The sequence below is a fragment of the Cariama cristata genome, unplaced genomic scaffold (assembly GCF_000690535.1).
Source record: "Cariama cristata isolate BGI_N322 unplaced genomic scaffold, ASM69053v1 scaffold38688, whole genome shotgun sequence".
Classification (NCBI taxonomy): Eukaryota; Metazoa; Chordata; class Aves; order Cariamiformes; family Cariamidae; genus Cariama; species Cariama cristata.
Window position 1 is genome coordinate 1 of NW_009630197.1, and position 14,127 is coordinate 14,127.

Sequence of the window (14,127 nt, forward strand, 5' to 3'; positions counted from 1 at the left end):
CACCGCGCTGCGCCGGTGAAGAGGCCGCGCATGCGCCTGAGGGGGAAGGTGGGAGGGCGGCGGGAAGACGCTGAGGGGAGCGGGGGGGGCGCCCACCCCTCCCATCCCGGGAGCTGCCGAGGCCCGAGAAGGCAGGGCCCCGCGACGGAAAATAGTTTTTCTTCTTCCAAGTCCAACCGTACACCTGATGCCACCCTGTCCACTAAACCATGTCTTGAAGTGCCACATCTAAACGTTTTTTGAACATCTCCATGGACGATGACTCCACCACCTCCCTGGGGAGCCTGTTCCAATGCCTAACGACTCTAACAGTGAAGAAGTTCTTTCTAATGTCGAGCCTGATTGATTTATGGAAAAATTAGATTGATTTATGGAAAAATGCTTTCCTGTTCTCACCCAAGTGAGGCTTTCCAAGCCATGAGAGAAGCCTTGAAGCTGATCATGGGAGAAAAAAGGCCAAAACACAGATGCCCCAAGCATGAGAAAACCAAGAGCAAGGAGCCCAAAGGCTTACGGGCATGCTGAGAGAACACAAGACATGCACGGCACACAGCAACGTAAATTAATTTTGAGCATTTGCCATGTTACTGCGAGCTGGTTGCACGTGGTTTGTTTCGATCGGTGCAGTCCAGAACAAGACCACTTCTCCCAGGAGTGTTAGATTAAATATTTGAGATAAGGCATACTAGGAAATACTCAGGAATAGCTTGTGATAAGAGGGAAGACACGCAACAATTTGCACAATTTGCAGGCTGTTGGTGAGGCGGATCTACAGGCTCACGATGTCATAACGCCATTGCCTCATCAGGCACATCCTCTTGTACCACAGCCTCTTGCCATCTGCACCCCACCCACGTCGAAAAATACAAAGTCTTAATGAAAAGCCACTGAAGTTTATCCCAGCCGATAAGTGTTCATTGCTTGCATCTATTTGTTTATCGAAAGGTAATTCAATTTAGTGAATTCTGCAATGAAAGAAAGATGAACAAGTCGCCGTATCTTGTTTTCTACGTGAGCTAAACACATGCGTGTCTGCAGTTGCTAGAGCTGCACGGCCATGTCTGGAACTTAAACCTACTAAGTATTTTTTGTTTGTGTGGTACAAAATAGGCACTCAGGTGCTGCCAGTCTGCTTCTGGAGCCCAGAATTAATATTATATTAATTGTGAAAATAATTTCAAGACAAAGTAAAAGGTGACATTTCAGTATTTTATTCAAGTTGGGTTTGGGTTTTTTATCCATTTTTAGTAGTGTCAAGTACAGCATTTTGGGGTCTAGTTCCACACAAAATGGAAGACTCTCTAAAAATGTACCCATTTAGTTGCTAAAAAAAAGTGGTAATAAACCAAAACTCCCATTTTAAATTTAGTGATGCAACTATGTGATTGCAGTTACAAAGACTCTTCCCTGATTATGGCCCTGTCTTACAAGCTTCCCAGTCAGTGCAAAGGAAAGGAACCACAACACAGGACAGGTAGTATTGGCTGAGTCACATCAAACCTCCTCCACAACGGACTTACAGAAGATGGACAACCTAAAGCATTCTGGAGACAGCTGTAGGTGTAAGATAACCAAATCAGACAAACCATTCATGAAATACCTATCTTTAAAAAAAAGTTTTTTAAAAAAATCCCTTTTTCAGACAAGTTTGCGCATTCCATCGTGAATTGAAACCTTCAGCGTCAGAACATTTTTGCTTACGGAATTAACAGTACAATAGAGTGGTCTGCAATTCTTAACATCTCAGTTTTTATACCACATTAACATATTCCTTGTACAGTCAACACATTGGTCAAGGTAATCAATACCTTCCTACTTCCTATCATGTGGCAGCTGACAGATGTGATGGGCAATAACATTCAAAAAAATAAAGCCTGGAATTAGGATTTTTTTTTTTTTATGCTTTTGTCTCCATTTCTTTAACATCATTTTTAAAGCTTAGCTGTCTTTAACCAGGACTAGCAGGACTGATACTTAGCAATACTTGCATCCCAGACAAAACATTGAAAGGTACACTATATTCTGAAGGTAGCTATGCTGTATTTTCAAATTAGTGATTGTAGAATTACTCCTTATGCTTCAAATTCCAATCCTAGACCAAGTTTGTGACCACCTGCATTGACATTCTTGCCATCCAACAACGCTGACAATGTCAGTTTGATACCTGCGAAACAGAGAAAAGTGAGAGAAAAGACAACTGTTAAAACTTGGAGTGAGCTTTACGTTCAGTAAGTGCAGTGACTGTGTTACTGCTTTAATTTATTGGGTAGCTAGGTTAACGCAACTTGGCTGCTTGTAAGGACTGGGCATTTTAAAACAATTTGCAGGTAAGAAATCTTTCTGAATTATGAAACTTGTAATAAACCACAGTGATAGATTCTGCTTTTTATCACTCCAAGTAATTAAAGCTCTGAGTCAGTTCACTGCTGCTGGTCCACTGATTAATCTAATTTTACAGTCCAGTATTATGAAAAATTGGGACCTGGATACATACCCACCTTTCTAAACCACTTTAAAATCTAGGTATGAAAAGGCCCAAGCCCTGTCTACTGTAATATCTCATGTCAATCTGCTTGGTAGTCTGGCAGCAGATTTATTAGACTACATCAAAACCAATTTCACAGCATAAGACTATCCTCTTCCTGGACCAGGGGACCTTGAGAAAGTCGTGTTTTCAAGCAAAATAAACTCAGTAATAGGAAGCCTCTGAAAGTACTAAAAATGCATTTACTTATCTGCAAAACACCTAACTGCAGATATATTTTGTATCAACATAAAAGAGTATCTGACTGGTCAGTGGATGGTGGTCTCTAATAATTCTGCTTCCCATACACATCCAAAATTAACAGAGCAGTCCCTGGAAAAGTTGATCACCGGCTTGCCGAGCAGAACAGCACTCTTACAAAACCAATTACACTTTGTCACAAAAAAAACCCTCTGATATTTCAAGATTAAAATATCACTTTATTGATTCTGAATTTCTTCTGCATAGACTTACCTGGCTTTAAAGTCTGAGTGTATCCTAATCCGATCAGACTGGAGTTGTTCACTTTAGCCTTAAAGGAAAAAAATACCATATGTAAATAATTTCGTCTCTTTCTTCAAAGTCCTTCCCGCTTGAAAATTAGGTAACACCTTTCACGCAGGTAAAGGTTTCGTGTTTTAAATCACAAAGAAATCTAGAGTTAATTTTGCCATAACTGAAATCCAAAATCTCAACTAATCTAGAGTCACTATAGAAAACAATGTTTTTTAACAACATAGTTTTTAATTTTTTTCAAGACTGACACAAAAAAATTCTCAAAATACTGCCCAGTAATATAATAAAACATTCTGTGTCACTTTTAAGGAAAATCCAATAGTTGTGCTCTCATGCTGCCAAAAACAAGACAGATAAATGTATGTGCCACCAGAACTGCATCACAGAACTGCATCAAAACCGTACTTTACTGATGTCAAGCTTGCTCCACATTTCCATTACGAGAGTCTATTTTCAAATGCTTATAAATGTACACACATAGCACTCACAGAAAAAGAGGCATCTGGGTCAATCTGATACTTGGCTGCTATTCCAAAGCGAGTGTTGCTATTACCGGCTGTCCAAGCGAGATTGACGGCAGTTTCCAGTTTATCATTCACCTTCTGGTAAATGGAGCCGCCAAATTCCGTTCCATCATTCCTGGAAGGAATGCATTAGGCTAGTTTTAAACTGCACCCCAAAACAATCTTTTTTTTTTTTTCCAGTAAGATCTGTATTTGCAGAACATTCACTTACACCTCATGTAATATCCCTGTAACAACTAAGAGAGAGACATTAGGCCAGATTGTTTATAAAGTCATTTTTAGATGCTTAAATTCATTGATGGTTACTATATTTCAACAAACAACTTCTGAAACTGAAAAAAAAGCCATGACAAACCATCAGAAACAGACCAATGATGACAGCTTCCAAATTTCCCTTCTCTGCAGATGGGAGTCTTTGTAGTAAAGAGATTTATTCTTAGTCTTTGTAGTAAAGAGATTTATTCTTCCCTGCATCTCTCTGAAGTAATTATTTCCCCAGCCATACGTCTCCCTACTGCCCTGAAAGGGCTGTACCCCCATCACAGAGCCTGAGCCATCATCCTACGCCCGCCTCATCAGCGTGCTTTTACCAGACACAGACAAACTGCATCAGAAGTGAAGACGCCAATTTAATGTCCAAGTCTTATCGGCTTTTGCAAATCAACACCATTTGCAAAGGTCCTTACGGTACATCTGTACTATAGGTGTCTCGGTACTAGAAACTGAGATGAAACTAGTAGGTGCAGAGAGCACCGGCCAACAGCTGAATGATGACAGCCTTCGAGCACTGCTACCGAGTAGCACAACTTCCAATTACTACTCACACCAATATCACACAGGGAATAAAGTGTGGTAAATAAAATGCAAAGCGTTAGAGCATGCGGATCATAAAAAAAAAGAGCAAGAGACTTCTAAAAGCCTTGCACTCCTTGTAAACCAGTGAGCATCTGAATGTCCATTTTCACTCATTTTCTTAAAAGATACAAACGTATTGCACAAAATGGGTTTTAAACCACAAGAAGACATCTGCAAATAAAATACTTATGATTCTTTCTGAACTATTAAATAATCTAGTTCCAATTATTAGATTATACCAAAGCTTTAGTGATTAAAAAAGGGGCAGATTTAGAATCTTGCCACTTTTACCCCTTTGGCCCGATGTTCCTGAGTTCATAACGGTTGCACAAACAGCAGTGATATGCCTATTTAAACGTTCAAGCAATAGCAGCAGCCTTTTAAATTGTTAGAGCAGTTCTTCCAGAAAAATACTACGATACTTACTTCAGATAAGACTGAAGCTCACATATAACTGCATGTGCTTGGCTCTCAAGAAAAGGAGGGATTAAAAAGGGCTGAGGAGAGCTGGTTATACAGGCAGATTTTGTGCAAGGTTCCCACACAGCTCTGTCTTGACCTGCAACATTAGGGGGGGGCGGTCTGAGCTATGCTTAAAAAATGAGGAAAGTCATATTTAAAACTAGAAATTATCCAGCCCTACCTCCCTTTAAGTTATTACTTATTACTAAAAAATAATAAAGTCAAACCTCCTTTTAATTCTAATAGTAACAGCACTTTTCAGATGTAGATAAAAAAACATTATCCCCCTAGGAAAATTAATATATTAAGGCACCATTAAGGAAAGTAACTCGCTGGTCCGTGTAACGCCAGTAACAAAAGACGATGCTTCAGGCCCCACGTAGTTAAATTATCAGCTCTGCCACAGCATCCGTGTGAAGCCCTGAGCTGTCTAGATAGAAGAACCGAGCAGGCCAGCGATGGGCGTTCCACACACAACTGTGTCTGGGATGATACAAAAACTCTGACACGTTTCAAAGCTGAAACAATGTCAAATACTTAACTAATCTATTAATATCAATAAATATGATTTCTATTCACATCACATACTTATGGGTTTGCCTGTCAATTGGTAGATTATGAATATTAAATAAACAAACTAGGTCTCCTCCTAAAGATAATTTATCATCCACGTACAATAACAGCAACCCTCAGGAATCCAGGAAACAGTACAGTACGATCTGAGCCCTGCTGCTGGGGGCTATTATTTTCTGCTGTTGCTTTAATTAAGGGTAATAATAATTACAGCATTTTAGAGCAAAAGCCAATAATACAATGTTTTGAACTGCTACAGTATAATAAGGTTGAAAGTCATTGCGCTTGAAGGAGTAACTCCCAACTACTGAGTGGAGGGCAACTCCACATATGGTTTTGATGAGTGTTTTCTGCCCACATTTTTGTGCTTTGGCAATTCCTCAAACATACTGTCTGGGCTGTGAAGGTTCAATTGTTTGGTAAGGCAGTGTGAGCTTCCTAAACCAGATCTCTGCAAACCAGCATGAAGCAGAACAGAAAGCCTTTGAAGAAGCAGCTCCAGGAAGGCAGAACAGTTGTTCAGCCCCCAAATGGGAGCAGCCTGCAATAGCTCTGCTAGAGGCAAAATATGCAATTACCCAAGGGAATGGGGCAGGGGGGGCACTGGGGGAATGGATTAGGGATTGCCTAATCTTAAAAAAAAAGTCTTCTCCAAAGGCATAAATTGCTTTTTTAAGAGGAACAGGAAACAGAGAAATTAAGGTTTTCATGGAATTTGGTCCTGGTTTCCCACTGTTCCTGCATTCAGAAAGTACAAATGCTTGTGTAAATAGATTATTAGGAGTTACAATACTAAAACAAACTTTTACACCATATCCCTTCCAGTACTAAACCAAACCCAGTCCATACCTCTTCCATTCATTCCCTTTTGTCTGTTCTTGTTTATCCTCTGATTAACTCTTTCATCTACAGAACAAACCATCATCTTGTTTGATTTTGACATGTGCAAAAGGAAGGCATTGCATTTATTTCAACTTTCACAAAGAATATTTTTATAACCCACTTCTCTTATTATTCTGCTAATAGATTCTAACAATCCTTATCTGTTAGAAAGATACGACACAGGATGCTTGGGTGCTCAGTGAGTTCCAGTTCCTTCCATCATGCACTCCCTCACCCACATATACTTCAAAGTTAATGTAGCTAAAAAAAAAACAAAATGCAGCTTGCCATCTTAAATGAAGAAGTCCTTTCAAATCCACCATTCCCTCGTTCACCACTGTAGAAACTCTGCCCCTTTCATTGTTCTAGTAAGCAGCAAAATCCTTTCAAATTCCTTTTTAAAGCCTGTCTGCCAATACTTACACATTAGTATGAAGCTGGAATTCATCAGTCTTATAGCCAACAGCAAAGTTGCTCTGGGTTACTCTAGACTTTGTTGTCTCAAAAGTCATTTGGTAACCTGCCAGCCACCCCTCGTAGCCAAGCACCAGGGCTCCACGTATTGAAGGCCCAGCAATATCAAAATCCATGTCGCAGCCAATGTTGATGTGTTCCCTTTTGTACCCTGTCTTAACTTTAGCGCTCTTTTTCCTAAAGAGAAAAGAAAGAATCTTGTATCTTTGAAAAGGTACACTCGTAGGTAGCAATTCAACCAAATCAGTTACTTTCACTCAGTGTAATAGTTCCTGAAGACCACGTATACATACCTGGAGAGCCACATGATATGTCACCTTCTCACCTCTCACATTTGCAAAACCCTAATTCAGCTACAGTGAATTATTTGCAATTAAGCAATCAAGTGCGGTGTGGCATGCCACTAAGCACTTCTGGGCAGTTTTCTGAAAAGCAGCAGCACAAGAAGCCAGATGGGAAATGACAAAAACAAATCCTCGTCTCCAACTAATCTGATGGTTTGGGAAGTTTGGTAGATGCAGGGAAGGAACGGAAACTGTAGCAATTTACAGGTTTGCCACAGGTTGTCAATAGTAGTTGGCCTGTCCCAAACAATTTTTAGACAATCCTAGTGAACTGGGTGATTTCATTTACTGTGACAGACATCAAGAATTCACTACTTTGTCGCCAGCTTCCTGAGGGAATGTCCCTGCTGCTAAGGAGGTAGGCTGCTTCAGTGGCACTGACACCCTGTTTTCTCCTCAGGATGCTTTATGAAGTTTAATGGTTACAGCCATTAGAAAGGGTGCCAGGTTAACACAGAAATAAACTTTCCTGAGTCACTTGTTTCTTTTTATACTGTTGGCTAGAACAGTGTTTTCTCATGTGTCCTTAGGTCGGTTTACATCAAGGGTGCAAGAGAGTTACAGCTAATACATTCAGGTACTCTTATTTAAGATTTTTTGTTTTTTCTCTCTTTACCTTACAAGTGTCTTCAGTCTTTGACCAAACCTTTTCCTGGAATCTTTCTGGAAAATCAGGCTAATTTGAAATTTCAAACCAACCTTTCACTTCAGCTAGCAAAAACAGTCTCCAATAATTGTTTCAATGCTGTATCAGACCCACATAGAGCTTGCTCTTTTTTTTTTTATTATTATTATTTCAGACTCAGGAATGTCTTGTGTTTTGCAAATTCAGAAATAAAGAGCAGGAGTGCCAAGAGCACTCAGCATTAGCTCGTCTGCAACTTCCATAAAAGTCAGCGGTACCTCTTCCACCAATGTCAACAGGGACAGAGACAAGCTAACACGGAGCACTCCTAAAAATTATTTTCCCTGTTGAAAGGCTGATCACAGCCAGTAAGTAGTAAGGAAGGGGGAGAAGGTGTCTCATGTTCAGGGATGATGCATCCCTGTCAACCTAAACCAGGTCACAGCAGGACTGAATCTCGCTCCATTTATTCAAATTATAAGGCAATCGTTATAACTCAGATACTATAGCATCCGTGAAGTGCCTGAGGAATAGCTATAGAGCTGTAACCTGTCATTCTTACACAAGGTTTCCTCTATTTCTTTAAGGATCCTACCAGTTAAGAAATTATTATCAACAAACACTAGAGATTATTCTGGTTAACAAATACAAAAATATCTAGTTAACCTAGAATTAGGAGTGGACTGGAAGCAGTTGACAATGCAGGACACTAAAAGACAGGGTGAAACCCCCACTGGGACTATAACCCCAGTAGCCTGCAGCGCAGTGTGCTGCTCTGGGAAGCTAACGTGCAGAATATTTTGACTCACTGGCAGCACTGCTCGCAAAAAAGATAATCAGGGAAAAAAAAAAAATAACAACAACAAAAAAAAACCCATCTAGATGTACAGCTGCTGCTTAATCCCTCTGGCCCACATAAAACATGGCATCCAATCGCCGTGTCAGAAATACTCATCCTCCACCAAGGCACGCTGTGGCCAGCAAGAATTCAGATGATAAATTCAGCTGGGGAGAAGAGCCCAATTACTGTGTGGACCTATTAGAGCCGTGGCCAACGGGCTCCCGGAGCTTGTTAAGCTTTGCATTACAGCTGACTCATTTAGCACTTTTATTCAGACAGTAGCTCATCCTCTGACATGGCCAAAAATACGCAACAGGAGTGCAAACAAAACCTCTTCCTCACACCCTAATTCTGACTCTAATTTTCAAGTTACTGTATGTAAAAGTTTCCTTGCTATAGTTTAGGATTAAAAGGGGATTGTTAATACCAAGATTTAAATCAGACGCACATGATTTCATCACACACAGGCTGATTATTAACCGTCTCGATATCTCAGAACAGGAGGAGTAAAGAAGCAAGATAGTATTCTGGAAACTAAAATAAAAAAATGCCTTTTTTTGTCACTTAAGCTTACTCACTTCTTACCCAGTGTTAGGAGAGAAGGAGGAGTCGAAGGTCAGCTTCAGGCCATGTGCAAGCTGAACAGAAAAGAAATTCACTGGTTGGATTTATAATTAGAGATTGCCATAAGTGAATTTGCAAATTGCACCTTTTGAGCCAAAAATTACCTGATCTTCAAGAGTAATCTCAGTGCCTAGTGTGTTGTCGGTGTTCCACTTTTCTGTGAACATCAATCCATATTCCACCCATCTGTATTTTGTTTCCAAACTACCACTAACTTTGCTCGTTTCTGAGTTTGCTGAACCTGAGCTTGTAAATTCCTAGAAAGAAAAAAACAATTACATATAAACATTTGCAAATATATATTTTTTTCACTCAGGCAAATACCTATACTTGTAGAACATATTAGTCATTATAATTTGGGATATTATTCGATACTGAAGATTTAAGAACATGTTTGCTAGTCGTTAATACCAACACACTCTTGCCCCACAGAAAATTTCAGTGTCAGGGAGAAAAAGCATTGCATGCTAAGGGAACGGACATGGGACAGGAACGTGGATAACCCTTCCCATCAGCAGAACACAGAGTTAAGGAGCTAGTCTGTACAAGGTGTATCTGTGAATCAGCACGCAAGTCGGCGAACGCGTCACGGAGGTATTCTAAATATTAGCTCCAATACACAGTTACATTGCAACTGCGCTTGTTTAGTGACTGCTAAGAAAACGAGCGTGCAGCACCTTTAGAAACCAGCACGTTCCTGCTCGTTCAATCCAGTAAAGCAAGAGGGAGGCACTGACACCTCCTCTGAGCACAGGCCATGGCGATGGCCTCGAACAGCGAAATTATTTTTATAGTAAGCAATTACCATGGTTGCAAAGGAGCCCTTCACTGTATCTTCTACTCTTAGTTAGTGCACAGTCTCATATATTATACAAAAATTATAAATGCAAAGTAACTTGCAAGGTTAGAATACACTGGAAAAATTGTAAGGGGAGAGTAAGCGATACATATTTACTTTTAAAAAGAAATATACAGTAAACACAAGAACATTGCAATGGTTTGGATTTCAATGTGTTTCCAAACTCACCAGTCCATTTTCAGATTTTGTTTTCAAATCAAGTTTTATTAACCCAAAACCTAGAAGATGAGTAAAAAATATAAATTATTTATATGTTAATTTGAAAAGCATTTCTGATTTATTTCTTAAAAACTCCCTTCTAAATCACCAGTGAACTATTAAAAAATAAACCAAGGGTACAGTTATCAAACCATGTGTTTTTATAAGCAGATTTTTTATGCACTGTGTACTCACTTCAGACAGCACTTGACTGATTTATCGTACTGACTCCACCAATATAATTGGGACCAAATTAGGTAATAATGCCTTTATTCATACTGAGCAGCATTTTGTTCATAAGCAAACTACTGACATCAATGATCCTATTCATGATATGAGGAAAGAGTCAAAATACAACACACAAATCTCTTTCAAAACAGACGACAGTCCTATGGGGACCAGGAAGAATTTGGTCAAAAGAAAAGTCAGTTACCTTCCCTTTCCAGACAGCAAGGGCAATGTGAAGCTATGAGAGAAAATCCTCTGGATTCTAATGAAAATTATTGGAATATTTATCAGGGAAAAGGAATAAAATCCTAACGGTTTTGGGAATCAGGTAGACAGCGAACGACCAAAATTATTTGGGCTTTATTTACCATATCCCTTGGTGAAAACGTCTCTGGCGGATTTGCCCAGGTCAGCATAAGCAGGTGGAACAGCCATTTCCTGGGGGAAGGGGAAAAAAAAAAATCAAAAGGGAAATTACAGTGTTCAGAAACACATTTCATTTATTTCTGCAACAAGAAACTTAAGCCCATTTCAGTTTTATTTTCCATCCACCGCCTATCAATTAAATACAGCCTGAAAAAAGTAGCTATGGCAAATAGCGTGACTTGATTTTGCTCATTAGCCAGCAGAAGCAATTACCATGCATTTACCACCACGGAGGAGAAACAGGTTGCAGAAAAAATATATATTTAAAAAAAAAAAAAAAAAAGAAACCGTCTATGCTTTTCCAAAGAATCAACTGTTGTTCTCTTATCAGTATAACTGCATGAATGAACAACTTCCTTTTTTAAAACCGTTTCTTGGAAACAATTCTCCTGTTTCTTGCAACAGACCTATGTGTTCTGATGCAAAGCATTAGGGCCCCAAGTCATCCACCCTGGAAATCTAACCAGGACGAGCATCGAGCAGCGGGAGCACCTCTCTACCCCTAATTCAGGGCAGCAAATGGATAACATTCATGTTAGCAAAATTCACCAACGGTCATGCTCCTGCTTCAGTTTTCTTTGACTTTGCTATCGCTGTTAATGGGTTAAGATGTCTCCTTAGACATTGACCTTTAAGTGTTTTTCTGTTCATCACCTAGGAAAAAAAATGGGCTTCCTGAGAAAAATGAAGACTGAAGGGATGCTACCCTGTGAAGTCAGGCAGTCAGGACTGAGGACCGTCTCATCGTATACGGAGGAGAAAATAGGATCCTGAGAGGAACAAACCAACCAAATCTACTTTCTTATCCAAGTACAGTGATTTGTTCTAGGGAAGCAAAGTTAATCAGTCTGAAATGGTGTACATCTTCTGTCTTTCTAGACAAGATTTCATCATTTTAAAAAAGCAAAGCAGATAAATCATACTTATAAAGCCGGTCCTCTTGATTCCAGATGTTGCACTAAAATTCCGTATTCCCAAACTTTTCAGTTATGCAAAAGTAATAAGCAGTTTATTACACATGCGTGCAAATGCTTAAAAAAATTGCCTGCCAATCCTTACTCCAGACTATTCAACGTTAGCAGAAAACCAATCCTTTAAACCACGAACAAAACAGCTAGCTCTGAACATGAGGGATGCTCTTAACAGTCTTTCTGGCTGCAGACTTGGATGCAGCTCTCTGGGCAAGTACACCGCCCACCAACATCAGACAGGGAGTTTCAGCAGTCACTCAATGCCTCGAGCACTCCATCCGACAAGTCGCTGCCTGTTAAAGCAGGATCTTGCTATTGCATAAATGAAGAATTCCTATCCTAGAGGGAAAAAAACAGATCTGGTGGCCACATAAAAGCAAATAATCTTCTTGGAACATAAATAAAGTAGGATACAAGGGTGCATACTATGATGCAGCTTCAGTTGCAGAGACTAGCTGGATGCATGTCATCTCTTTCCAGTTATAGTTCAGTAATAAGATACAGCCCCAAATACATAAGCAGCTAAACAGTTAATTTTTTTTTAAAAAAAGTATTCTGTACTCCAAAGCAGTTTTAGTTGTTCATATTAGACCTAAATGTCTCTCTTCATTTTTTGTGCAAACATGAAAGCAGGGACTTAACGTTTATACATACAACTAGCCTTTTAAAAAAAAGAAAAAAAAAAAAAAAAGAAAAAAATCATATGCACAAAAAAACCCCAAACCGAGTATTAACAGATTTCTTTAAGTAATTCCTCTGCTCCTTATTAAAGTCAGTAGAAGCAGAGCACAATGCCCTGCTTGGAGATCATACCTTGGAGTCAGAGGGAAGGCAGCACTCAGGAGAGGGATGGTGGGATTCCCTAAGGGCCCCGTGTGTCCAGGAAATGCTTCTTCCCTGCCAGAGCAGCCCGGTCTCATGAGAACCCTCTGATGGGTATTTCCATTTAGGATCATCAAAAATTAAAACTGTTAAAAATCTCTGCACATGAAAATCAAATAAGCATTGCTTTGAAAGATAATGCCTGCTCTGCCAGCTATACTTTGGAATCTACCAGATACGTTTTATCAACAGTCCCTTTGAGTCACTTCATAAAATCAAAATATTTTCTTGAAAACTGAATGCTGTACGCTTTTGGCTTGGGTTTTGTAGGTTATGTTTTTCCCTCACCCAAGCCCATGAAGCCAAGTTTTGCTCCCAGCGACGTCGGTGCCTCTCCCCGGGCCATGGCCAGGCTCCTCCGCTGCTGCAGTCTGGGCTGCGGCTACGCAACGGTGGGAGACGTCGAGATCTCCACTTAGGCAATTACTATAATTAGGGGACAATATTGAAAGCTAAATCCCTGCCGGTTGTAAGGCAAATCATGTAATGCACGCAGAGCAACGTGTTCAAAATTGCTGAGTGTGGAAAACACTACGAGCTACGTACCTGGTGGTTAACCTTGCTGTTGTCAGCAAGAACAAAAATAATTATTTCTATTTGCACTGGCTAATCAGAAGCCTCTTGTTTAACAGATGGAAAACAAAACTGATTACATCCTGTGCGAGTGCAGGTTGTAAGACAAGCATGCTTAACAGGGATTCAAACTCTTAAAGGATCAAGGAATGGCCATGGCCAAGTGCCCTTGCTTTTCACCAGTGGGATCCCAGCACATTAACTCAGATTAGCTTAGGTCTGAAACAAATTCATTGCTTTTATCCTTGTCCAACTGTGCAAATAGCTCAGAGTGACCACGGACCCTCAACTCCTGCACAAAGCAGGCCAAGTAGAATATGTATAATGTGTTCTAAATAGGAAAATATTTGGGTTTTCTGGAGTAGGAAATACTGTAGCGCAAGTCAGGGCTGAAGAAAACCTGAAGTGCGGAGTTAGCTCCAGGTGCTGCTGTGAGCATCACCTCCATTCCAAACCGCCCGCGGGAGAAAGTCGGAAGCTTCCTTTGGAGCAGCACGACCCAAGAGCCAGCCCTAGCGAAGATTTCATTAAAGACGAAGCACTTCCAGAAGGCCAAATTTGAATATTTTCCAGCGTCACAGATGGTAAAGTTTTTACCCTACGATGCAGTTCTGGGCAATTAAATCAAAATCAGCCCAACAGGCAGCAAACCCTCGGGGTGCCCTTGGCAAATGTAAGGGACTGGCTGCTACCAAAGGAACAACTCATCTCTGCTTGATAACTCTCTTATGTGCCTAAGTTTCCCT

General features: G+C 40.2%; 1 protein-coding gene across 1 annotated transcript; it reads right to left on the minus strand.

Annotated features, from left to right (window-relative positions):
- Window positions 1-1,196: 1,196 nt before the first annotated feature.
- Window positions 1,197-10,965, minus strand: VDAC1 (voltage-dependent anion channel 1). The gene is made up of 8 exons (XM_009705426.1): window positions 10,898-10,965; window positions 10,272-10,321; window positions 9,349-9,501; window positions 9,206-9,258; window positions 6,760-6,987; window positions 3,529-3,679; window positions 2,999-3,056; window positions 1,197-2,164 (listed from the first exon to the last, which is right to left on the minus strand). The coding sequence occupies exons 1-8, from the start codon at window positions 10,962-10,964 to the stop codon at window positions 2,073-2,075; spliced, it is 852 nt and encodes a 283-aa protein (XP_009703728.1). The 5' UTR covers window position 10,965; the 3' UTR covers window positions 1,197-2,072.
- Between the last annotated feature and the right edge of the window lie 3,162 nt (window positions 10,966-14,127).

What these genes read in the sequence shown, in the direction of transcription:
- VDAC1 (XM_009705426.1), bottom strand. Translation starts at nt 10,964, where the DNA reads ATGGCTGTTCCACCTGCTTATGCTGACCTGGGCAAATCCGCCAGAGAC. An exon ending in CGTTTTCACCAAGGGATATG is followed by an intron (nt 10,322 to 10,897) that starts GTAAATAAAGCC and finishes CTCATCTTCTAG; the next exon opens with GTTTTGGGTTAATAAAACTT. An exon ending in ACCCAGATGCCTCTTTTTCT is followed by an intron (nt 3,057 to 3,528) that starts GTGAGTGCTATG and finishes TTTTCCTTTAAG; the next exon opens with GCTAAAGTGAACAACTCCAG.